A 27,282-nucleotide genomic window follows, 5' to 3' on the forward strand; every position below is an offset into this window, starting at 1 on the left:
CTGGGCTGTGTTCACCAACCTAGTGGGTTCTCTGGTGGAATGCCTAGCGCCCTCTAGGGGACCACCTGTGCCACTATCGCCACAAATTGTCCCTATGGTTAATCCGCCTTGGACGGAAAATCTATCTCACCAGCTGCAGCAACTAAATCAGTCCATGGTGAGACAAAAATCTACCCCAGGTCACTCCCATGTCCCTGGGTCCTCTAAGCAGGCTGCTTCCTCCTCAAAATCTACAAACCTCTCTGATGTTTCATCAGAAGAGGAGGTGGGAGCATACGGTCCTGTCAGACACTAAGTCCTGTGTTACTGATGACGATTCTCCCTGGCAAATTGATGTCCCTGCCTTAGTGGGTGCTCTTAAGCGTATCCTACAAATCTCTGATGAGGAGGATTCCACTACTGTGGCAAAGAAAACTGATAACTTTAAACAGCAGAAGGTGGTTAAAACTGTATTACCCCATGCTGATCATCTAGTGGACATCAGGTGGGAACCCTAGTCTAATCCAGGGACGAAATTCCCTCTGCCTAAATGGGCCTTGGCTTGCTATTCTCTCCCTGCAGAGTTTTGTAACAAATGGGAGACTTCACCACCGGTGGGTTCTCATGTCACCTGCCTTGTGTTGTCATCCACTCTGCCTGTCACCACTGTCACCTCGCTGAAGGAACCGACAGATAAGTGTGTGGAGGGATGCGGTAAATCTATATACTCCTTTACAGGGGCTGTTCATAGACCCACTTTTGCCGCATCTTGGGCGGCGAAAGGTATTGAAGCGTGGGTTCAGGTATTAGAGGAAGAGCTGCCCAAAGATATTTCTGACAATGCCAGACAATGCCTGTCTCGCATTACCACCGCCTCCTATTACATTCAGGAGGCATCCTCTGAGGCAGGAGTTTTGGCAGGCAAGTGGTCGACCACATCTGTCCTGGCTCACCGCATACTGTGGTTGAGGTTGTGGAAAGTGGACCTGGACTCCAACAAGACTTGGGGAAGACTTACAGTTTCAAGAAAAAGTATGTGAACCCTTTGGACTTTCCTGGATTTGTGCATAAATTAGTCATAAAATGTGTTCTGATCTTTATCTAAGTCACAACAATAGACAAACAGTCTGCTGAAACTAATACCACACAAACAATTATGTTCTCATGTTTTTATTGAACACACCATGTAAACATTCACAGTGCAGGGTGGACAAAGTATGTGAACCCTTGGATTTAATAACTGGTTGACCCCCTTTTGGCAGCAATAACCTCAACCAAACATTTCCTATAGTTGCATATCAGACCTGCACAACGATCAAAGGGAGTTTTGGACCATTCCTCTTTACAAAACTGTTTCAGTTCAGCAATATTCTTGGGTTGTCTGGTGTGAATCACTCTCTTGAGGTCATGTGACAGCATCTGCATCGGGTTGAGGTCAGGACTCTGACTGGGCCACTCCAGAAGGCGTATTCTCTTCTGTTGAAGCCATTCTGTTGTTGATCTACTTCTGTGCTTTTGGTTGTTGTCCTGTTGCATCACCTATCTTCTGTTGAGCTTCAATTAGTGGACAGATGGCCTTAAGTTCTCCTGTAAAATGTCTTGATAAACTTGGGAATTCATTTTTCCGTTGATGATAGCAATCTGTCCAGGCCCTGAGGCAGCAAAGCAGCCCCAAACCATGATGCCCCCCTCCACCATTCTTCACAATTGGGATGAGGTTTTGATGTTGGTGTGCTGTGCCTTTTTTTTCTCCATACATAGTGTTGTGTGATCCTTCCAAACAACTCAACTTTGGCTTCATCTGTCCACAGAACATTTTGCCAGTAGTGCTGTGGAACATTCAGGTGCTCTTTTGCAAACAGCAATGTTTTATTTGGACTGCAGTGGCTTCCTCCATGGTATCCTCCCATGAACTATATTCTTGTTCAGTGTTTTACGTATGGTAGATTCGTCAACAGAGATGTTAGCATGTGCCAGAGATTTCTGTAAGTCTTTAGCTGACACTCTAGGATTCTTCTTCACCTCATTGAGCATTCTGTGCTGTGCTCTTGCAGTTATCTTTACAGGACGCCCACTCCTAGGGAGAGTAGCAACAGTGCTGAACTTTCTCCATGTATTGGGGGTAATTCCAAGTTGATCGCAGCAGGAAATTTTTTAGCAGTTGGCCAAAACCATGTGCACTGCAGGGGAGGCAGATTTAACATTTGCAGAGAGAGTTAGATTTGGGTGGGTTATTTTGTTTCTGTGCAGGGTAAATACTGGCTGCTTTATTTTTACACTGCAAATTAGATTGCAGATTGAACACACCACACCCAAATCTAACTCTCTCTGCACATGTTACATTTGCCTCCCCTGCAGTGCACATGGTTTTGCCCAACTGCTAAAAAATGTCCTGCTGCGATCAACTTGGAATTACCCCCATAGACAGTTTGTCTTACCATGGACTAATGAACATCAAGGCTTTTAGAGATACTTTTGTAACCCTTTCCAGCTTTATGCAAGTCAACAATTCTTAATTGTAGGTCTTCTGAGAGCTCTTTTCTGCAAGGCATGGTTCACTCATGCAATGCTTCTTGAGAATTGCAAACTCAAAACTGGTGTGTTTTTTTATAGGGCGGGGCATCTTTAACCAACACCTCCAATCTTGTCTCATTGATTGGACTCCAGGTTGGCTGACTCCTGACTCAAATTAGCTCTTAGAGAAGTCATTAGCCTAGGGGTTCACATACTTTGTCCACCCTGCACTGTGAATGTTAACATGGTGTGTTCAATAGAAACATGAGAACATATAATTGTTTGTTTGGTATTATTTTCTGCAGACTGTGTTTGTCTATTGTTGTGACTTAGATAAAGATCAGAACACATGTTATGACCAATTTATGCACAAATCCAGGAAAGTCCAAAGGGTTCACATACTTTTTCTTGCAACTGTAAATAAAATTGTGTCTGAATTGGCAGCTGCTAAGATAGATTTTCTCCCTACTACTAATCCTTCTGCACAGAAGGCAAAAGGTGCCACTTTTCGTTCCTTTAGATCTCAAGGGAAAGCAAAGGGTCAGTCATACCCGAGACAATCTCGTGCTCCCAAAACCACCAAGCTCAAAGCGAAACAGTCCTGGACAGCCCGTCAGTCTGCTTCAAAACATGACAAGCCTGCTGCATGATGGGGCAGGTCTGGTTAAAAACCACTACAGACGCATGGGTACTGGAAGTTGTCTCTCACGGGTAAGCTGTCTCCTTCAAGAGACATCCCTCTCGCCAGTTCTCCATTACGGCTCTCCCTTTGGATCCGTTAAAGGCGCAAGCTCTACAAATGATTGTGGGTTCTCTCCAGAGGACATGAGTAGTTGTCCCAGTACCTCAGTCCCATTGGGGCAGAGGTTGCTACTCAACCCTGTTTCTGGTCCTGAAACCCAATGGGTCTTCCTGGCCTATACTCAACCTCAAATCTCTGAACAAGTGTGTGAGAGTGTCTAGGTTTCATATGGAAACACTGTGCTCAATTGTGCTGGCTATGGAACACAGAGACTATATGGTATCCCTGGATATATAGGATGCATATCTGCATATTCCTATTGCCATGTCGCATCAGCAGTTCCTGCGATTTGCTATTGGCAACCTTCACTACCAATTCCAGGTTCTGACATTCGGACTGGCTACGGCCCCTCGGATCACCAAGGTCATAACCGTGATGACGGCCCATCTCTGTCGCCAGGGAGTCAGAATCACTCCTCCCGATAAACATTTTAGAGCTGAGGGCAGTGTTCAATGCACTATCTCTTGCCCTGCCTCTGACACGGAACTGGCCTGTTAAGGTACGGTCAGACAATGCCACCACGGTGGAATACATATACTATCAAGGCGGCACTCGAAGCTGCATGGCAATGATGGAAGTGTCAAAATTCCTTTGTTGGGCGGATGTTCATTCTGGGCGTCCTAAACTGGGAAGTGGAATTCCTCAGTTGCCAGGACGTGCACGCCAGAGAGTGGAGTCTTCATCCGGAAGTCTTTCAACTCCTAGTGAACAGGTGGGGCCTACCAGACGTAGACATTATGGCGTCTCGACACATTTTTCAAGATTCCGGTCTTCGGATTTCAGACCAGGGATCCTCAGGCAGCATTCGCTGGACGCACTGGCAGTTCCATGGAACTTTCGGCTGCCCCTACGTACTCCCTCCGGTGTCACTCCTGCCCAGGGTCCTATGGCAGTTCAAACAAGAAGGAGGAATGCTACTTCTAGTCACTCCAGACGGCATCGGTTCTCAGACCTGCAGGGTTTGTTTACAGGGCGTCCCCTTCTACTTCCGTACAGGGCCCTTTTCTCTACCCAGACCTTGCCAGACTGGCTTTGACAGCTTGGCTCTTGAAGCATCACTCCTGAGGGTCAAAGGATTTACCAAGGCGGTTATTCAAACTGTGCTGAAGGCCCGCAGATGGACCTCTGCCCAGTTTATTACAGGGTTTGGAATTCTTACTTCCCTTGGTGTGCTGATAAGAATTACGATGACTATAGAGTCAGGTCTTTCAGAATTCTGGGTTTTCTGCAAAGAGGCCTGGACTTAGGTCTTCGTCTGGCTTCCCTTAAGATTCACATATCTGCCTTGTCGGTGTGGTTTCAGAGAAAAATTGCATCTGTACCTGATGTTCATACTTTCGCTCAGGGTGTTCTATGGATTCAGCCTCCCTGTGTCCCTCCTGTGGCTCCATGGGATTTGTCTGTTGTACTGCATGCCCTGCAATAGTCTCCATTAGAAACTCCTGAATCGGTCGACCTTAAATGGCTCACGGCCAAGGTGCTGTTTTTGCTGGCTATTGCCTCTGCAAGACGGGTGTTGGACTTAGGTGATTTGTCCTGTCATCCACCCCTTTCTGATATTTCACCATGACCAGGCGGTTCTACGAACTAGACCAGGTTATTTGGCTAAGGTGGTATCATCTTTTCACCTTAACCAAGAGATTGTGGTCCCGGCCTTTGCCTCTTCGGACTTGGCTTCCAAAGAACGTTCTTTGGTTGTGGTTAGGGCTCTCCGTATCTATGCCTCTATCAGGAGGTCAGATACCCTTTCAGATACCCTTTTTGTCCAGTATGGTTTCCACAAACGTGGCTGACCTACGAATAAGAAAACCTTGGCCAGATGGATTAGAGTGGTGATTGCACAAGCTTATGCGCAGGCTGGACTTCCAGCTCCTACTGCTATTAAAGCCCATTCTGCTCGTTCTGTTGGACCTTCTTGGGCGGTCCGCCATGGTGCGTCCACAGAACAATTGTGCAAGGCGGCTACGTGGTCCTATGTGAACACGTTTCTTAGTTTCTATGCCTTTGATACCTTTGCCTCTCAGGATGCTTCCTTTGGACGCCGGATTCTCACATCCGCTAAGGCGCTTCCCCTCCCTTGAGGAACTGCTTTAGGACATCCCTGATGTATTCCCTGTGGAACACAGTGTACCTTGTTGCAGAAAAGGAGAGTTATGGCAGATTTACCATTGTTAACTCTATCTGCAAGGTACGTTGGGTTCCACAGGGCGCCCACCCTGATGCTGAGGACTAAATGAAACGTATAGATCAGAAGTACAAAGTATTGATTTTGTTGTGCAGTACACCTGGAGATGCAATGATTATTAATTTATATACCACAGCCGCCATGATTTAGGCTCATACAGTAAATGACAATTAGAGGTTTTGTCCTTTTGTGCATATCACTTCCATCGCTTGTGCTAGCCAGAAAAAATTAGCATTATTCATTTACCTACAGTTTCCTTCCAAGGCTTACTGTATTACACCTCTTTAATGTATTCCTATATGGGTTTTCTTGTTTTGTGCTGTATTCTCCTCCTCTCTTTTCAAACCTTGCACTTTCCTCTGTTACTGTGGGCTATCATAAAAGGGCATTCATAATATATAGTTACTGAAAATCACTCGCATAGCTCCTCTTCGGAGCAGAAGTGCCTCGGATGAAAAGATGATGAAGTGGTCATTCCTGGGTGGGGTATTAGCAGTGAAGAAAACTTGCCTATTACTGGTTAAATCCCTTTTTTAAATGCCATGGATTCACAGGTCTATGGGTGTTGGCAGCACCACTGTACTAAACAACTCAGATTATGTGTATGTCTTTTTGCACTGGATGCGAGATACTAAAGTCACTGGTTGGAATTTAAATTAAAACATTTTCATAGACTTTTTTTTCTTAACTTGACAAACTCATGAATGTAAGTTGAATACATAAATGACTATCTCTTTAATTCTCTTTGACCATTTTCTAAAGACATGCAAAGAAGCCGACAAGTTGTTTGATGATTTTCCGAATTAAAGTGGATCTGATTTATTTTTGATCCTGGGTTCCCAAGTTCTCGGCAGCTCACAATGAATATTCATCTTTCATCTGTTTGTTGGTCTGCACGCTTTTTTAATGTAATAACTTCCCTGGCTGGCTCATTAATTAGCTGTTGGTGCAGTACTTGCTCTCCAGATGTTGTCCGGAGGCATTATCTTTGCGCTCTTCATTTCTTGACACAGTTTGCCTTAATTGACCGGCAGATGATGTGTACGTGACTCACAAATGTGTAGACGTTTTGGAGCCACAGCACAGCGATCAGTGTATTGTCTTTTATTCTCATTGCATGGAACATAAGTAGCGCTAAGTTACATGTAAGTCCTTAGCAATCAATTATTATTATTATTAAAATGTCATTGTCTACTGTGGAATTCAGAAGAGGAAACCAGATAGTACATTACTTTATGAAAAAAATAGATCACAATATTTCACTGGGAGAAGGTTCTGCTGTTTATTACATTTGTGATATAGGAGTTTCTCTCTAATGCTTTTTGTATACTCTATTTTTAATGTACTGCATTTTTGTTTGTTTGAAGCTATTGTTGAAATGTGTATTCCACAGTGGCCACTGACAGTCATTGGCCTGCTGGTGCTACAAGCTCCGGCATGCAAAAACAACCAAAAGCTGCTTCAGCTCTCTGGGACATTTGTATTGTCTGTATTTTCTTATCTAATAGACAGGAAAAAACAGACACCCAACCGACTTTTCAAACATTTGAATTCCCCCTAATTCCCACTATTAGTGTTACAATAGCGGGGATACTGGGATGGCATTTCTTCCCCTCCAGCAGTCTCTGTTACTTTAACTGTACCATGGGTACATGGTTGGGTTGTCAGAGTGGTAGCTTGATGATTTTTAGTATCCGTGGTTCCAGTTGGTTCAACTGGAGCCACATGTACTGTAACTTGATGCTTTTTACCAATTAACAGGTGGACTCGGTCCAAGAATATAGCGCAGATGCCTGTTTATTTGAGTAGTAGAAAAAAGGTTATTTCTGCAGCGGGGTACACTGGTATTCCACAGGGAATAACACTGTGGTGTAGAGTTGGATCTTGATCCGGGGCACCTACAGGCTAAAGCTTTGACTGTTCCCAGGATGCACTGCACCGCCTCCAGGCACTGGAGCTCAGTTTGTAAGTTGGTGCCTCCAGTGCAGGTCACTAACAGGTTGGGCTGCATTAGGAAGCCCTGAAAAGAGCTTTTTAGAAAACTTCAAGGGCTGCAGCACTTTCTCTGTCTTTATGACATGCTGTGCTGTGGTTCCATTACCTCCCTCAGTGGCGCTGCATACTCCCGCGGCCTGGTTCCCGGGTACTTGCAGCGGAGACAGACCAGTTTTCAGGCACACCACCACTGTCACTCTCCAGGATCGCGTGGCTGCACTCAAGGGAGGAGGTAAGAGGGTCCCCCAGGCGGGACCCGCCAGTAAATCGCGATCCGGTCGCGGTCCCAGGAGACGGACCGCGCTGCTGGCGTGGACACTGTGTCGCACAGGGATCCCACTATATCCACCAGGGCAAGGAGCACAGGTCTGATTTACTAAAATCCGTTTATAAAAGGCTCCACAGTACCCGGTGGTGAAGTCCAGCAGAGGGGATAAGGCGCTGACCTGTAGCCCCTCCACCAGCTCCGGGCGCCATCTACTGCTGGTGTTCCCAACCTGGAGCTGCAGTTTTCTCTCCCTCACTCTCTAACTGAGATTTTGGCGCCATTACATAGCTGGGCTGATCTCCGGGACTGCTGGGCACTGTCTCTTCTATAAATCCGCCTGTATCATCAGCGCTGTGCATTTACAGACACTTAAGTATTCTACATGTCATTTTAGACAGTGTTAGTTAAGAACACGTGTACTGCTATCTGAATATTTAGTACAAGTATTCTGTGATATACATCCAGTGTTTACTGTGCATTGTTTACTGTATACAGTACATACATACTTATATGTAGTTACTAGTCCAGTGCAGTTTTATTGTTTATATGTAATAATTCCTGCATTGTACCTGTGACTGAGTGTGCCTATAGCTGCTGTGTGGATTCCATTCTTGTGTATCACACGTTTTGCTATCACTATATTCTCTACCCTGGGAAACTAGGTGCGTCAGGGTCTCATATAATGTATAGTGCTACACAGGGTATACTGTTTGTATTTCTCACTGTGTTTTTCAGTCACCCCACCCCGCTTAAATCCTCTGTTTGTGCTCTGTATTTACGGTCACAAAATACAGGATTATTTGCTGGTTTTTGTGTTTGTCTGGCTATATTGTACAGGTTGAGTATCCCTTATCCAAATTGCTTGGGACCAGAGGTATTTTGGATATCGGATTTTTACGTATTTTGGAATAATTGCATACCATAAAGAGATATCATGGTGATGGGACCTAAATCTAAGTATAGAATGCATTTATGTTACATATACACCTTATACATACAGCCTGAAGATCATTTTAGCCAATATTTTTTTATAACTTTGTGCATTAAACAAAGTGTGTCTACATTCACACAATTCATTTATGTTTCATATACACCTTATACACACAGCCTGAAGGTCATTTAATACATATTTTTAATAACTTTGTGTATTAAACAAAGTTTGTGTACATTGAGCCATCAAAAAGCAAAGGTTTCACTATCTCACTCTCACTCAGAAAAGTCCGTATTTCGGAATATTCCGTATTTCGGAATATTTGGATATGGGATACTCAACCTGTACTGTTACGCCCTTAGGCTACATCCCTTATAATGTCTGCTACACAGGGCAGGACATCCGCGGACACTCCTGCATCATGCAGTGCTGTCGTCACGGATTCACCAGTGGGGGAAGTATTAGCTGCTGGTTCAGGAACTGGGTGTCATACATCTCCTAGTCCGCCTGTGGCCAATCAGGACCCACCTTGGGCAGCTTTTTCAAATATGCTGACTACGCTTGTAACGCGTCTTACGCCACCTGTGGGGCCTCCCATGCCATTACAGCCACATATTGTCCCTGTAGTCAATCCGCCATGGGCGGATACTCTGTCTACCCAGTTACAGCAATTAAATCAGACTTTGGTTAGACAAAAGTCCACCCCACGCCCCTCTGGGGCCAAGGGGTTATCTAAACGGGCCATTTCTCTTACGTCCTAGAGGATACTGGGGTCCACATTAGTACCATGGGGTATAAACGGGTCCACTAGGAGCCATGGGCACTTTAAGAAATCAATAGTGTGGGCTGGCTCCTCCCTTTATGTCCCTCCTACCAGACTCAGTTTAGATAATGTGCCTGGAGGAGACGGTTACGCTTTGGAGAGCTCCTGAAGAGTTTTCTAATTTTATTTTAAATGTTTGTTATTTTCAGTCAGGGCTGTTTGGCAACAGCCTGACTGCTTTGTGGGACTTAGGGTGGAGAACACCCCAACTTCCTCTGACTGCAGGCTGTACTTCAGGGGGCTCAGACAGACGCACGCTGGCGGTGTGTCCCGCTGTGAGGGGCGCGCTGAGCCTCCGCTGATGCCCACACTGGCCACAACGTACCAGGGGTTTTAACTCTTGGTTAGACATTTTTTACCTCAGGCCCAGTATAAAAAATGCGGGAAGCCACGCGCCATTACAGTGGGCGGGGCTTTTCTCAGAGTGGATCCTACAGCTCTCCAGCGCCATTTCCCTCTGCAACTCATACAGGCAGCATTCCCAGGGACGCGCAGCTCCTCCACAAGGACTCCAAGTCTCCTCAGTGGTACCAGGGGGTCTTAGTAAAGGGGGGGGAGCAAGTTTAAGATTATAACCACTACTAAGGTGCTTATTTCTGTGCCATCCAGCTAGGTTTTACCTTGCTAGAAAGGACGCTGTGTGGCTGGCTCTGATTTCTGTGTCTCTCTGAGGATCCTGCCTACATATACTAAGGTGTGTGTGTGTGTAGGTATCCCTTTACAATCAGGTCCAGGGACTGTGTGTCTTGTACAGTGGACTGTCTCTCATCACGTGGGGACTCACTACCCTGTACTCAGGATAGTGTTCACTTCCAGACCAGTGGGGCTGAACCCCCATGGTTGGCCTCCATTAAAGGGATGATTTCAAATATTTCTACTAAGCTGTCTCATACTGAGAATGAGACAAAATTCTTACGGCAGTCTATGGATGACTTGATAAATAGAGATTCAGCTCCCATGCCTGCGCCCCACACTCTCGCCATTTGCCCACAAAAGCGTACTCTGGCACAAATCATGCAGGGTGATACTGATCCTGACACGTCTGATCCAGAGGAGGGTGAAGTGGATGCGAGTGGGGGGGGGGGGGGGGGGGGGGGGAGGGGATACTGTCCTGTCACAGGGTATACAGGCCCTCTTTGAGGCTATCTGATCTGTCCTACAAATTTACTGACAAGACTGAAGATGTAGAAGAGGAATCTTATTTTAACACTAAAAAGAAATCCTCAGCTACTTTCCGAACGTCAAAGGATTTAAATGCCCTGTTTGAAGAGATCTGTGTGAACCCTGACAAAAAGTTTCAGGTCCCTAAAAGGCTGATTTCTTCATTTCCCTTTCCTACGGAGGATAGGAAGAAATGGGAAAACCCGGCGATTGTGGACACATCAGTGGCCAGGTTGTCGCGTAAGATAGTCTTACCGGTTCCCGGGGCCGCGTCCTTAAAGGACGCAGCTGACCACAAGATTGAGACCACTCTGAAATCTTTATACACTGCGGCTGGGGTGCCCAGAGACCCACTATTGCTTGTGCATGGATCACTAGGGCCATTGCTAAGTGGTCAGGTAACCTAATTGACGGCTTAGATTCCTTACCCAGGGGGGAGATTATTTTATTCCTACAGCATTTTCAGGATTCTGCTAACTTTATGGTGGAGGCCTTAAAGGAAATTGGTTTACTCAATGCACGCACCACTGCCATGACAGTTTCAGCACGCAGAGGCTCGTGGCTACGCCAGTGTACTGTGGATGCGGATTCCAGGAAAGGCGTGGAAAGCCTACCAATCACGGGTGAGGGTCTTTTTAGAGATGAACTGGATAGATGGATATCCAAAGCTACGGCGGGTAAGTCTACATACCTTCCTTCCGCAGCAACCCCAGCTAGGAAAACCTACTCTGCTCCAACTCTGCAGTCCTTTCGGACTGCAAAATTTAAAGGAAAATCCAAGGGTTCTTCTACAACCTTCCGAGGCAGTAAAAGTAAACCCAGAAATCCCACGGCTGCTGGTTCTCAGGAACAGACCCCCGGATCTGCTTCCTCAAAGCCTTCAGCATGACGGTGTACCGCACTGCCTGGAAGACAGGCAGGTGGGAGCCCGGTTACGTTATTTCAGTCACATATGGGCGACATCATATCAAGATCCCTGGGTCAAAGAGCTTATCGCACAGGGATACAGACTTGAATTTCAGGAACTCCCACCTCCCAGATTCTTCAAATCCGGCTTACCAGCTTCTCCAGAAGCAGGTTTGACTTTGCAGGCAGCGATTCAAAAACTGGTACAGACTCAGGTCATTGTTGCAGTTCCACTACACCTACAAAACAAGCGTTATTATTCCAACCTGTTTGTAGTACCGAAACCGGACGGTTCGGTAAGGCCCATTTTAAACCTCAAGTCATTGAACCCGTACTCACGTGTGTTCAAATTCAAGAAGGAGTCTCTGAGAGCAGTGATCTCAGGTCTGGAGGAGGGATGCGTACCTTCACATTCTGATTTGGCCGCCTCATCAGACATATCTAAGGTTTGCCCTGCAGGACTGTCACTACCAGTTTCAGGCCCTGCCATTTGGCCTCTCCACGGCACCAAGGTTTTTCACCAAGGAGATGATGTTTCTCCTCCGCAAACAGGGAGTGAACATCATACCTTATCTGGACGACCTGTTGATTAAAGCACCATCAAGGGAGAGGTTGTTGGACAGCATTGCCCTCTCAACCAGGCTTCTCCAGGATCACGGATGGATTCTGGACCTACCAAAATCCCACCTGGAACCAACACAGAGGCTTCCATTCCTAGGAATGATCCTGGATACGGAGGAATAAAAGGTGTTCCTTCCCTTAGAAAAGGCATTGGTAATCCAGTCAATGGTGCGGGATGTCCTAAATCCAACCCGGATATTGGTGCATCTGTGCATTCGCCTTCTGGGGAAGATGGTAGCCTCTTACGAGGCTCTGCAGTATGGAAAGATTTCATGCCAGGCCATTCCAGCTGGATCTGTTGGACAAATGATTCGGATCACATCTTCACTTGCACCAGAGGATATGTTTGTCTCCAAAAGCCAGGATTTCTCTTCTGTGGTGGCTCCAGACTTCTCACCTGACCGAGGTTCGGCGGTTCGGGATTCAAAATTGGATTCTGCTAACCACGGACGCATGCCTCAGAGGTCGGGGAGCAGTCACCCAAGGGGAACAGTTCCAAGCAAAATGGTTAAGTCAGGAAGCTATTCTTCCGATCAACATTCTTGAATTAGGGGCCATATACAACGCCCTTCTACATGCATTGCATCTTCTTCAAGATCAAGCCATTCAGGTTCAGTCGGACAATGTGACAGCCGTAACGTACATAAACCGAAAAGATTCTCCTCTGGGCAGAAAGACATGCGGCGGCGGCGGCAATCTTCATTCCGGGAATAGACAACTGGGAAGCAGACTTCCTCGGCAGACACGACCTCCATCCAGGAGAGTGGGGCCTTCACCCGCAGGTATTCGAGTCCTTGACAAGTCTGTAGGGAATTCCACAGATAGACATGATGGCATCTCGTCTCAACCAGAAGCTAAAGCGATATTGTTCCAGGTCGAGGGACCCACAAGCGGTGGCGGTGGACGCTCTGGTAACTCCATGGGTTTACAAGATGGTTTACGTGTTCCCACTTCTTCCACTGATCCCAAGAATCTTCAAAAGAATAAAAAGGTAAAAGGTTCAAGCGATTCTCATTGCTCCAGATTGTCCGAGAAGGGCCTGGTATGCGGATCTACTGGAGTTGCTCCTGGAGGACCTGTGGCCTCTACCTCTGCGAGAGGATCTTCTGCAACAGGGGCCATTCATCTATTAAGACTTACCGCGGCTATGTTTGACGGCATGGAAGTTGAACGTCAGATTTTAGCCTGTAAAGGCATTCCGAACAAGGTTATTCCAACCCTGATCCAAGCTAGGAAAGGGGTAATGTCTAAACAGTACCACCGTATTTGGAAAAAATTATGTCTCGTGGTGTGAAAACAGGAAATTTTCTGCAGTGGAATTTCAACTGGGACGTTTTCTCCTTTTTCTACAGTTAGCCTTGTCCATTTTCTTCCAGAAACAATTGGCTTCCCTTCCTGAGGTTCAGACGTTCTTGAAGGGCGTTCTGCACATCCAACTGCCCTTTGTGCCTCCCACGGCACCTTGGGATCTTAATGTGGTGTAGCGGTTTCTGCAATCGTACTGGTTTGAACCTTTACAGGAGGTTGACGTTAAGTTTCTTATGTAGAAGAATGTTACACTGTTGGCCTTGGCTTCCGTAAGGCGTGTGTCCGAACTGGGGGCGTTGCCTTACAAAAGCCCCTATTTGGTTTTTCATGAGGATAGAGCTGAACTCAGAACTCGTCAGCAATTTCTTCCTAAGGTGGTGTTCTTACTGACACATCTGCTACCTCAAAGTCCCTGGATGTTATGAGGGCTTTGAGGATCTACGTGAAGAGGACAGCTCGTCACAGAAAATCTGACTCACTATTTGTTCACTATGATCCCAAAAAGATTGGGTGTCCTGCTTCAAAGCAGTCTATTGCTCGCTGGATCAGGCTTACTATCCAGCAAGCTTATTCATCGGCAGGATTGCCGATTCCGAAAGTACAGGCCCACTCTACTAGGTGGGTTCTTCCTGGATGGCTGCCCGTGGTGTCTCGGCTTTACAACTGTGCTGAGCAGCTACTTGGTCAGTTGCTAAGTTCTACAAGTTCGATACTTTGGCCTCTGAGGACCTTCTGCAGGAACCTCAGCAATCTCCCACCCGGTTTGGGAGCTTTGGTACATCCCCATAATACTAATGTGGACCCCAGTATCCTCTAGGACGTAAGAGAAAATAGGATTTTAATTACCTACCGGTAAATCCTTTTCTCGTAGTCCGTAGAGGATACTGGGCGCCCGCCCAGTGCTTCGTGTTTCCTGCCCTGTTACTTAATTAAGTAATGTTGTTGGTTCAGCTGTTGCTGTTCCTGTTCAGTTTGGTTAGCATGGCTTTCCTCTTGTTTGTGTGTGCTGGTTCGAATCTCACCACTGTTCAGTTAAATTCTTCTCTCGAAGTATGCCCGTCTGGTAGGAGGGGCATAGAGGGAGGAACCAGCCCACACTTCTTAAAGTGCCCATGGCTCCTAGTGGACCCGTCTATACCCCATGGTACTAATGTGGACCCCAGTGTCCTCTACGGACTATGAGAAAAGGAGTAGGTAATTAAAATCCTATTTTCTTCCTCACAGTCCACTAATATTTTGGATAATTCTTCCGATGAAGATGGGGAATATACTGATCAGTCAGACACTGATACAGTTGCTTCTGATGAGGAATCTACAACCCAGGTTGATGTTCCTGACCTCGTAGATAAGCAAACCTTGGCCAGATGGATTAGAATGGTAATTGCACAAGCTTATGCGCAGGCTGGGCTCCCAGGTCCTGCTGCTATCAAGGCCCATTCTACTCAGTCGGTTGGACCTTCTTGGGCGGCCCGCCGTGGCGCGTCCGCAGAACAATTGTACAAGGTGGCTACGTGGTCCTCAGTTACCACGTTCATCAGGTTCTATGCCTTTGATACTTCCGCCTTCCATGATGCTTCCTTTTGATGCCGTGTTCTTGTGCCCGCTATAGTGCGTCGCGCCCCCCCCCACCCATGAGGAACTGCTTTAGGACATCCTCGATATTATTCTTTGTGGATTACCAGTGTACCCTGCTGCAGAAAAGGAGATTTATGGTAGATTTACCATTGTTAAATCTCTTTCTGCGAGGTACACTGGGTTCCACAGGGCGCCCACCCGGACACTTTTAGCTTCTTTGAGTTTGTATGGCATTAGCCGCTAGTCCCTTCTCCTGTCGTGAGAATGAGACTAACATCTACCGTCTCTCTTACCTGCTACTGCATTGGACTGGTTAACAAAACTGAGCTCCAGTGCCTGGAGGCGGGGCTATAGAGGAGGCGGTGCAGTGCATCCTGGGAACAGTCAAAGCTTTAGCCTGTTGGTGCCTCGTATCAAGATCCAACTCTACACCCCAATGTTATTCCCTGTGGAATCCAGTGAAAGAGATTTAACAATGGTAAGTCTACCATAAATCTCCTTATCATGTATCTTTGAATGCACATATCATTGAGATGCACAAAGCATTGGGCTCACTGATAAAAGTGTGTACAGTTAAATGAGGTTTCTGTCCCTGTTTTGGATTAAACCTATAAGTTTACCACCCAATATCAAGTGTCTTCATTTCTTGTGAATTCTAACCAGTACTCCATAAATTTATTATTATTATTATTATTATTATTATTATTATTATTATTATTATTAGATATACAGATTTACTATGCTGAGGAAAAGGTGCTGACCATTTTTTTTCTTTTTGTATCCATATTTATATCCATATCCAAACTACTGCATGTGAGAATATAGAATGTCAGTCGTGGGGTGAACTATTGGGGCATTGGGCTCCTTGGATTGCTCTGGCTAGGTCACTTTGGGGCAGTATCATCTTACATTTATTTTAACGCTTCTATCACTCTGTGTTTGTTTTTATTTATGTAACATTTTCCCACATATATCTCACTTTTTGAATACTTCTAACACTGACCAGCTTCCTTCACTTTTGTAACACTAATACATCATTGCTGTCCTCTCTCTAACACTGAGCAGCTACCAACACTCTCATTTTTTTTTATTGCTGTGTTTTATTTGTGTGGTGCCCTGGGGTGGTTTGGGGGTACCCTGAACCTCAGAGACGAACCCCCTATAGTGTTAGGCACCTGTCCGATGAGACTACCTTGATGATTTGTGGTCAGGCTTGTAATATTGGCTAATTTTATGCCATAAACCTCAGATATGATTACATTTATTAGAATTTGAATGGTTCTATGATGCACCCGCTCTTTTGTTTCTATATTGTTGATATGTACAGAAAATATGGATATGTACAGAACATGTGAAAGGCTACTCATTTAATACTAGGATGTATTCATCAGTGTGTTTTGCAAACACCGTCTCTGCAAAAATGTTTAATACATAGTTGTGAAAACTGGTAAAAATAGTAATACTTTTTGAAATTAAGATAATGCACTCCCGTGATTATTGCTACTTAGACCCGCCTAAGTACCCACACCTTTCTATAGATGCCTCACATCACAATACTTCAATTTGCATACATGAAATGATGCAATGTGTATGCAATCTCCATACATTATATGCATATGCACTCGTAATAAAAAAAAATAATTCTCCTTGCATTTGGATTACATCAGCAACATGACGGCTTATGAGACAGAACTTTCTGACTCTGTGCATTTGTGTCACTCCAGAATGCCTTCACAGTCTTGATATTTCATTGTGCCTTGCACAGATTCAAGACACACTGTGCCAGATACAGCAAGGCAGCCACAAAATATAACCAAGCCGAACCAATGTTCCACAGTAGGTATGGTGTTCTTTTCTTCTACAGCTTTTTGCATCTGTTGACATAGAGCTAATGTGATTTGCCAAAAAGCTCCTGTTTTGATTTATTTGCCAAATGACATTCTCCCAGAAGCATTGTGTCAATATGCATTATTGAAAATTGTTTTATTTCTCTATCGTCCTAGTGGATGCTGGGGTTCCTGAAAGGACCATGGGGAATAGCGGCTCCGCAGGAGACTGGGCACAAAAAGTAAAGCTTTTCCAGATCAGGTGGTGTGCACTGGCTCCTCCCCCTATGACCCTCCTCCAGACTCCAGTTAGATTTTTGTGCCCGGCCGAGAAGGGTGCAATCTAGGTGGCTCTCCTAAAGAGCTGCTTAGAAAAAGTTTAGCTAGGTTTTTTATTTTACAGTGATTCCTGCTGGCAACAGGATCACTGCAGCGAGGGACTGAGGGAAGAAGGAGTCAACTCACCTGCGTGCAGGATGGATTGGCTTCTTGGCTACTGGACATCAAGCTCCAGAGGGACGATCACAGGTACAGCCTGGATGGTCACCGGAGCCGCGCCGCCGGCCCCCTTGCAGATGCTGAAGTCAGAAGAGGTCCAGAATCGGCGGCTGAAGACTCCTGCAGTCTTCTAAAGGTAGCGCACAGCACTGCAGCTGTGCGCCATTTTCCTCTCAGCACACTTCACACGGCAGTCACTGAGGGTGCAGGGCGCTGGGAGGGGGGCGCCCTGGGAGGCAAATGTAACCTATATAAAGGCTAAAAATACCTCACATATAGCCCCCAGAGGCTATATGGAGATATTTAACCCCTGCCTGATTTCTCTAAATAGCGGGAGACGAGCCCGCCAGAAAAGGGGCGGGGCCTATCTCCTCAGCACACGGCGCCATTTCCTCTCACAGCTCCGCTGGTCAGGACGGCTCCCAAGTCTCTCCCCTGCACTGCACTACAGAAACAGGGTAAAACAGAGAGGGGGGGCAAATTTATGGCGATATTTTGATATAACAAAGCAGCTATAAGGGAGCACTTATTATAAGGCTTTCCCTGATATATATATATAGCGCTTTTGGTGTGTGCTGGCAAACTCTCCCTCTGTCTCCCCAAAGGGCTAGTGGGTCCTGTCTTCGTTAGGAGCATTCCCTGTGTGTCTGCTGTGTGTCGGTACGTGTGTGTCGACATGTATGAGGACGATATTGGCGTGGAGGCGGAGCAATTGCCAAATATGAGGATGTCACCCCCTAGGGAGTCGACACCAGAATGGATGCCTTTATTTATGGAACTACGGGATAGTGTCAACACGCTAAAGCAGTCGTTTGACGACATGAGACGGCCGGACAATCAATTAGTGCCTGTCCAGGCGACTCAAACACCGTCAGGGGCTGTGAAACGCCCTTTGCCTCAGTCGGTCGACACAGACCCAGACACAGGCGATGACTCCAGTGGTGACGGTGACGAATCAACCGTATTTTCCAGTAGGGCCACACGTTATATGATTTTGGCAATGAAGGAGGCGTTACATTTAGCTGATACTACAGGTACCACTAAACAGGGTATTATGTGGGGTGTGAAAAAACTACCTATAGTTTTTCCTGAATCAGAAGAACTAAATGACGTGTGTAATGAAGCGTGGGTTGCCCCTGATAAAAAGCTGATAAGTTCAAAGAAATTACTGGCATTATACCCTTTCCCGCCAGAGGTTAGGGAGCGCTGGGAAACACCTCCTAGGGTGGACAAGGCGCTAACACGCTTATCTAAACAAGTGGCGTTACCCTCTCCTGAGACGGCCGCACTTAAAGATCCATCAGATAGGAGGATGGAAAATATCCAAAAAAGTATATACACACATGCAGGTGTTATACTACGACCAGCTATAGCGACTGCCTGGATGTGCAGTGCTGGGGTAGTTTGGTCAGAGTCCCTGATTGAAAATATTGATACCCTGGACAGGGACAATATTTTACTGTCGTTAGAACAAATAAAGGATGCATTTCTTTATATGCGTGATGCACAGAGGGATATCTGCACACTGGCATCACGGGTAAGTGCTATGTTCATTTCGGCCAGAAGAGCTTTATGGACGCGACAGTGGACAGGCGATGCGGATTCAAAACGGCATATGGAAGTTTTGCAGTATAAAGGGGAGCAGTTATTTGGAGTCGGTCTATCAGATTTGGTGGCCACGGCTACAGCCGGGAAATCCACCTTTCTACCTCAAGTCACTCCCCAACAGAAAAAGGCACCGACCTTTCAACCGCAGCCCTTTCGTTCCTTTAAAAATAAGAGAGCAAAGGGCTATTCATATCTGCCACGAGGCAGAGGTCGAGGGAAGAGACAGCAACAGGCAGCTCCTTCCCAGGATCAGAAGCCCTCCCCGGCTTCTACAAAAGCCTCAGCATGACGCTGGGGCTTCTCAAGCGGACTCGGGGACGTTGGGGGGTAGTCTAAAAAATTACAGCGCGCAGTGGGCTCACTCGCAAGTAGATCCCTGGATCCTGCAGATAATATCTCAGGGGTACAGGTTGGAATTAGAGACAGATCCACCTCGCCGTTTCCTGAAGTCTGCTTTACCAACGTCCACCTCCGAAAGGGAGACGGTTTTGGAAGCCATTCACAAGCTGTACTCTCAGCAGGTGATAGTCAAGGTACCTCTTCTGCAACAAGGGAAGGGGTATTATTCCACTCTTTTTGTGGTACCGAAGCCGGATGGCTCGGTAAGGCCTATTCTAAATCTGAAGTCCTTGAACCTGTACATAAAGAAGTTCAAGTTCAAAATGGAGTCACTCAGAGCAGTGATAGCGAACCTGGAAGAGGGGGACTTTATGGTATCCTTGGACATCAAGGATGCGTATCTCCACGTTCCAATTTACCCCTCACACCAGGGGTACCTCAGGTTCGTTGTACAAAACTGTCACTATCAGTTTCAGACGCTGCCGTTCGGATTGTCCACGGCACCTCGGGTCTTTACAAAGGTAATGGCCGAGATGATGATTCTTCTTCGAAGAAAAGGCATATTAATTATCCCATACTTGGACGATCTCCTAATAAGGGCAAGGTCCAGAGAACAGCTAGAGATGGGATTAGCACTGTCTCAAGAAGTGCTAAAACAGCACGGGTGGATTCTGAATATTCCAAAATCCCAGTTAATGCCGACAACTCGTCTGCTGTTCCTAGGGATGATTCTGGACACGGTTCAGAAAAAGGTTTTTCTCCCGGAGGAAAAAGCCAAGGAGTTATCCGAGCTTGTCAGGAACCTCCTAAAACCAGGAAAGGTGTCTGTACATCAATGCACAAGAGTCCTGGGAAAAATGGTGGCTTCTTACGAAGCAATTCCATTCGGCAGATTCCACGCAAGAATTTCCAAAGGGATCTGTTGGACAAATGGTCAGGGTCGCATCTTCAGATGCACCTACGGATAACCCTGTCTCCAAGGACAAGGGTGTCTCTTCTGTGGTGGTTGCAGAGTCCTCATCTATTGGAGGGCCGCAGATTCGGCATACAGGATTGGATCCTGGTGACCACGGACGCCAGCCTGAGAGGCTGGGGAGCAGTCACACAAGGAAGAAACTTCCAGGGAGTATGGACGAGCCTGGAAACGTCTCTTCACATAAACATTCTGGAACTAAGAGCAATATACAATGCTCTAAGTCAGGCAGAACCTCTGCTTCAAGGAAAACCGGTGTTGATCCAGTCGGACAACATCACGGCAGTCGCCCATGTGAACAGACAGGGCGGCACAAGAAGCAGGAGTGCAATGGCAGAAGCTGCAAGGATTCTTCGCTGGGCAGAGAATCATGTGATAGCACTGTCAGCAGTGTTCATCCCGGGAGTGGACAACTGGGAAGCAGACTTCCTCAGCAGACACGATCTTCACCCGGGAGAGTGGGGACTTCATCCAGAAGTCTTCCACATGCTGGTAACCCGTTGGGAAAGACCAATGGTGGACATGATGGCGTCTCGCCTCAACAAAAAACTGGACAGGTATTGCGCCAGGTCAAGAGATCCGCAGGCAATAGCTGTGGACGCGCTGGTAACGCCTTGGGTGTACCAGTCGGTGTATGTGTTTCCTTACTCTGCCTCTCATACCAAAAGTATTGAGAATTATACGGCAAAGAGGCGTAAGAACGATACTAGTGGTTCCGGATTGGCCAAGAAGGACTTGGTACCCGGAACTTCAAGAGATGATCACGGAAGATCCGTGGCCTCTACCTCTAAGGAGGGACTTGCTTCAGCAGGGTCCCTGTCTGTTTCAAGACTTACCGCGGCTGCGTTTGACGGCATGGCGGTTGAACGCCGGATCCTAAAGGAAAAAGGCATGCCGGAAGAAGTCATTCCTACTTTGATTAAAGCAAGGAAGGAAGTAACCGTGCAACATTATCACCGAATTTGGCGAAAATATGTTGCGTGGTGCGAAGATCGGAGTGCTCCGACGGAGGAATTTCAACTGGGTCGATTCCTACATTTCCTGCAATCAGGATTGTCTATGGGTCTCAAATTGGGATCTATTAAGGTTCAAATTTCGGCCCTGTCGATTTTCTTTCAAAAAGAATTGGCTTCAGTCCCTGAAGTCCAGACCTTTGTTAAGGGAGTGCTGCATATACAGCCTCCTGTGGTGCCTCCAGTGGCACCGTGGGATCTCAATGTGGTTTTGGACTTTCTAAAATCTCATTGGTTTGAACCACTAAAAAAGGTGGATTTGAAATATCTCACATGGAAAGTGACCATGCTTCTAGCCCTGGCTTCGGCCAGGAGAGTGTCAGAACTGGCAGCTTTATCTTACAAAAGCCCATATCTGATTTTCCATTCGGACAGGGCAGAACTGCGGACTCGTCCGCATTTTCTCCCTAAGGTGGTGTCAGCATTTCATCTGAACCAGCCTATTGTAGTGCCTGCGGCTACAAGTGACTTGGAGGACTCCAAGTTACTGGACGTTGTCAGAGCATTAAAAATATATATTGCAAGGACAGCTGGAGTCAGAAAATCTGACTCGTTGTTTATATTGTATGCACCCAACAAGATGGGTGCTCCTGCGTCTAAGCAGACGATTGCTCGTTGGATCTGTAGCACAATCCAACTTGCACATTCTGTGGCAGGCCTGCCACAGCCTAAATCTGTAAAGGCCCACTCCACAAGGAAGGTGGGCTCATCTTGGGCGGCTGCCCGAGGGGTCTCGGCATTACAACTCTGCCGAGCAGCTACGTGGTCAGGGGAGAACACGTTTGTAAAATTTTACAAATTTGATACTCTGGCTAAGGAGGACCTGGAGTTCTCTCATTCGGTGCTGCAGAGTCATCCGCACTCTCCCGCCCGTTTGGGAGCTTTGGTATAATCCCCATGGTCCTTTCAGGAACCCCAGCATCCACTAGGACGATAGAGAAAATAAGATTTTACTTACCGATAAATCTATTTCTCGGAGTCCGTAGTGGATGCTGGGCGCCCATCCCAAGTGCGGATTATCTGCAATAATTGTACATAGTTATTGTTAACTAATTCGGGTTATTGTTGAAGGAAGCCATCTTTCAGAGGCTCCGCTGTTATCATACTGTTAACTGGGTTTAGATCACAAGTTGTACGGTGTGATTGGTGTGGCTGGTATGAGTCTTACCCGGGATTCAAAATCCTCCCTTATTGTGTACGCTCGTCCGGGCACAGTACCTAACTGGAGTCTGGAGGAGGGTCATAGGGGGAGGAGCCAGTGCACACCACCTGATCTGGAAAAGCTTTACTTTTTGTGCCCTGTCTCCTGCGGAGCCGCTATTCCCCATGGTCCTTTCAGGAACCCCAGCATCCACTACGGACTCCGAGAAATAGATTTATCGGTAAGTAAAATCTTATTTTTTGTTTTCAAAAGTGGAGTCCTCCTGGGTCATTTTCCATGGAGGCCACTGTCACTCAAAATGTGTCGGATGGTGCGAACAGACAGTGACATACCTTGACATTTGGAGTTCATATTGTATCTCTTTGGAAGTTTTCCTTGGCTCTGTTTTTTTTTTACCATTCTCACTATCCTGTATAATCTGCAGTTGATTTTCCCCTTGCGGCTTGCTCCAGGGAGGTTGGCAACAGTCCCATGGACTTTAAACGTCTTAATAATAATTGCAACCGTGGTCACAGGAACACCAAATTGCTTGGACATGGTCGTATAGCCTTTACCTTTAACATGCTTGTCTATAATTTTATTTCTGATCTCTTCAAACAGCTCTCCCCTTTGCTATCTCTGTTCCATGTTCAGTGTGGGACAAATAATGACACCAATTAGCAGAGTGGCTACTTCTCTCCCTTTAAATAGGCTGAATCACTGATTAGAACATTGAATACATGTGTAGTGCTCAGTGGCAGGCTGGGCCAGAGGGCAGGGTGCCATCTGCTCCCCATACTGGTACAGTTCTGCAGAAATAGGGACGCCTGTGTGCTGTGTCTACAAATACCTGACAGCCAGGAAGGTTCCTCTGCCTACAGTAACTCCCGGCATTCAGCGTCAGGCTGTAGCTGCTGCACACATAGCAGTCCGGCAACTAAAATGAGGAAAGGGCAGCAGATACACACAGGGCCACCATAAGGGCGGTACAGAACTCTGCTGCAGTGCCAGCTTATGATGCAGGAACCTGCCCTGGGAAGCCACTCTCACAAAGGTTCCCCCCTTAGGCCCCTTCACCACCAGATCAGCTTTCCTTCCCGGACTCTGCAGTAGCCCTACCCCCAACCCTCTTCCTCTCCTCCTACTTCCTTCTTTGCACTGCCACCACACAGAATGAAAAAGACTGGACCTGAACCTGTAGCAGTCAGCTGCAGAACTCATCACAAAGGTACTCTCTGTTCCCTTCAGTCTCTCCCACTATCTCAAAAGTCCCTTGCGGTTTCTCCATCTTACTTCAGTGCCACTTGCTTGTGCCTTCCCCCCCCATCTTCCTGGCAGCCAGCCCCTGATGGTGTTTATTCAAAAAAACAATTTGTTTGAAATATTACTATAATCCAATTGTGTATTATCTTTTCTATCTTTTCATCAAATCTGCCCAGGCCATTGTAGGATATCTTTGAAGAATAACCAACACTTTATCTGTTTTCACAGTTTGCTTTATTATATGAAATAGCAACAACTTCGGGGTGTAGCCAGAACTTTTTGTAGCCCATAGCAACATTGTGAAGGGGACGCTGGCCCAGTGCTTCAAGAGAGACACCTCTCCTTAGCAGTTGCTAATGCTATGGCCCAAAATAGTGCCCTAGTTCCTTTTATGAACCATAGTAGTGCCCTAGTTTTTTTTTCATGGACCATAGTAGTGCCCTAGTTCACATTATGTCTCATTGTAAGGCTGCCAGTACACATTATGCAGCACAGTGCCCTAATTCACATTATAGCAGTGTCCCCTGTTCATATTATGTCACATTATAATGCCCTCCAGTTCATTTTATACCACATTACAATGAGCAGGTCCAGGGGCATAACTAGATATATTGTAAGCACCAAGGCAAAAGTTTGTAAGGACCCCTGTGTATCACCCAGTGGTGAAAAATGTATACACACATGTAACTTTGATAGGGAAGGTGGCCCCTCTCAGCTCTGGGCCCCATAGCAGCTGCACTGCCTTCATCTATGTTACTGTAGCTACACCCCTGCATGCAGGTATACATGAGACAGTTGCTTTTAATTTGATCATTTTCATATTCAGACACACGCACACAGGCATACTACAGTGTAGCTGCGCCATCGATGCACATCGCGGCAATGATGTGCGTGCCTACATCTGTACATATGCATTGGTATTAGAGATGAGCAGGTTCGGATTTAACGCCAGAATTAATGCCAGTTTGGTTTTATCTGGATTTTTCCTGTTGGCTATCCAAAACACGTGACATCCATGAAGACAATAAGATGCCATTTTGAGAACCGAGTAAAACCGAACCCGCTCATATCTAATTGGTATGTGTGTATGTGCATATTGTGTGTGTGTGTGTGTGTGTGTGTGTATATGGATTTCCTCTAGGTACTCCAGTTTCCTCGCACAATCAAAGAGTATTCTGCCAGATTATTTGTCTCCCGACAAAAATTTACTTTGGTGCATATGTGTGTACACATATGACATGCAATATAGATTCTAAACTCCACTTGGGCAGAGACTGATGTGAATGGCCAAATACTGTATTATCTGTAAAGAGCTGTTGAATATGTAAGTGCTATACCCACTTCCATAGGAGTGCATGGTACATATCATATGCTCCTGCAAACAGGTTGCAGACTGCCGTGGCTAATTACAACCACGGTGTGGCCGTACATAATATCCGCGGATAGGATGAAGGGGAACACATCTGTGTATTAAGGTATGTGTACATATACAGTAGGTGTATGTGTGTGTGTGTGTGTATATATATATATATATATATATATATATATACGTACGTACGTACGTACGTACGTACGTACGTACGTACGTATAGTGTATGGATGGAGAGATATTTTGATGTAGGTAGGTTCCTGGTAATTTTGTGTTGAGCTTCTCAGTTCATTTTTGTTATTGTATAAAATGTGACTACAAACATGAGTATGATGGGGGATTTGATTTTCAGTATTTGGGGTTGTCTTGATGTTAAACCATAACTTTGAAAACATATTTTCCTCGATGACTAGAAGTCTAAAATAAATCTGTATATTAAAATCTGATCATTCAATCTGTCCAGTTACAAAATAATTGCAGATGCCAGCATGATGTTCAAGGGTTTATCCTGTGCCAATTTCAGACTCTCATATTCGGAAAACACAATCTGTGTATATATTTCAGGTTGTTCTTGCCCAGGGGATGTCCAATGGCTCAAATAATTTTTTTGGAGTATGTTGTAGACAGAAACGCAGATGGTTAACATTGTAATTAATTTAAATATGTATGTAGCAATAACCCTTTAAGCTTTGTCAAATGATATGTAAACCGTATGAAATCTTTTTATGAAGCTTTTCTGAAAATATATGCAGATGTCTTTGGAAGATGTTTTGAATCGCCCTTACTCCGTGGTGGAAGAGTCGTCTTTTCAGTCTAGTGCAGGTGCTATATACTTTTAATGTCAAGACCTTTTGTATCCTATAAGTTTGGTTTTTTTAGTATTTTTTGGCAAATTTAGAAACAAAAGCACTACATGAAAGAAGGAAAGTCCAATTTTAAGATTAAACAGATACTGTAGTATTTTATTTAGGTGGGGGATGTAAAAAAACGGTAAAAGTTGAAGCTAAGGTATATACCTTAGGTACACAGTATTAGAAGTAGGTAGATGGGTACACTACAAAACTATATAATAGAAGTAGGTAGTTGGGTACACTATAATAGAAGTAGGTAGATGGTTAAACTATAACACTGTGTAATAGAAGTAGGTAGATTGGTATACTATAACACTATATAATAGAAGTACATTCTTGTTCAAATGAATTGAAACAAGAGGCGATTTTTTGTTTTTGATACTTAATCTCTTTCCATCTTCCGAAAAATAATAATTTGACTTCTGAATTCTATTTTTAAGGATGCTTTTGGACAGTTGTTTCAACTTTTTGCTATATTTAGTATGTTTCCTGTGTGCTAGGGGGCTTCTTTTAGTTGGACGGAAGGCTAGAAGGCCAGTGAAGAAAACAGCTGCTCACAAAACCTATGAAAGAAAAGCCTTACAAATGGGTTCAGAAATATAAAAACTGGACCAAGGAAGACTGGCAGAAGTTTATCTTCAGTGATGAAAGCCATTTCTTTGTACAGGGACAGAGGAGTCAACATGTTCGTAGGTCAACTGGAGAGAAGATCAGGGATCGTCACATTGATCAGTGTGTGAAGCATCCAGAAAAGAAAATGTTTTGGGGATGCTTCAGCTACTATGGTGTTGGGAGCTTGAAACCGGTTGATGGTATGATGTGCTCAGCTCAGTACATTGATATTCTTCAGAGCAAAGTGATTCCAGAGCTGGAAAAAACATTGCCAGATGGATCAGGCATTTTCCAACAGGCTCTCGCTCCATGCCACACATCCAAAATGGTCAAGAATTTCATGGCTGTGAAGAATATAAAGGTACTAGACTGGCCTGGGAACTCACCAGACATGAATCCCATTGAAAATCTGTGGTCTATTTGCAAGCGTCGCCTTAGAGGAATGGAGTGTACGACGAAAGTGAAGCTGATTGAAGCCCTGATTCAAGTGTGGTACCATGACTCTAAAATCACCAATGACTGTTCCAATTTGGTGGATTCTATTCCAAACCGTGTAAAAATGCTTTTGAAAAACAAAGGAAGTCATACAAACTACTAAAATGTTGTTTGAAATAGAATCCAAAGTTTCATTGCTTGTTTCAATTAATTTGCACAAGGTTGGGTAGGTAAATGGGTACTCTGTAATAGAAGTCGATAGATGGGTACACTATAACAATAGGTA

General features: G+C 45.6%; 1 protein-coding gene across 2 annotated transcripts in view; it reads left to right on the plus strand.

Annotated features, from left to right (window-relative positions):
* SNX7 (sorting nexin 7) overlaps positions 1-27,282 on the plus strand; it is a 246,637-nt gene that overhangs the window by 188,691 nt on the left and 30,664 nt on the right. The window contains exon 8 of one of the 2 annotated variants that reach the window (XM_063939845.1): positions 25,851-25,920. The exons of the other annotated variant lie outside the window; for it this stretch is intronic. Coding sequence (XP_063795915.1) covers positions 25,851-25,920 — 70 coding nt within the window. The remainder of the gene's footprint in view (positions 1-25,850; positions 25,921-27,282) is intronic. 2 annotated transcript variants of the gene reach the window in all.

The sequence above is a fragment of the Pseudophryne corroboree genome, chromosome 9 (genome assembly GCF_028390025.1).
Source record: "Pseudophryne corroboree isolate aPseCor3 chromosome 9, aPseCor3.hap2, whole genome shotgun sequence".
NCBI classification, from domain to species: domain Eukaryota; kingdom Metazoa; phylum Chordata; class Amphibia; order Anura; family Myobatrachidae; genus Pseudophryne; species Pseudophryne corroboree.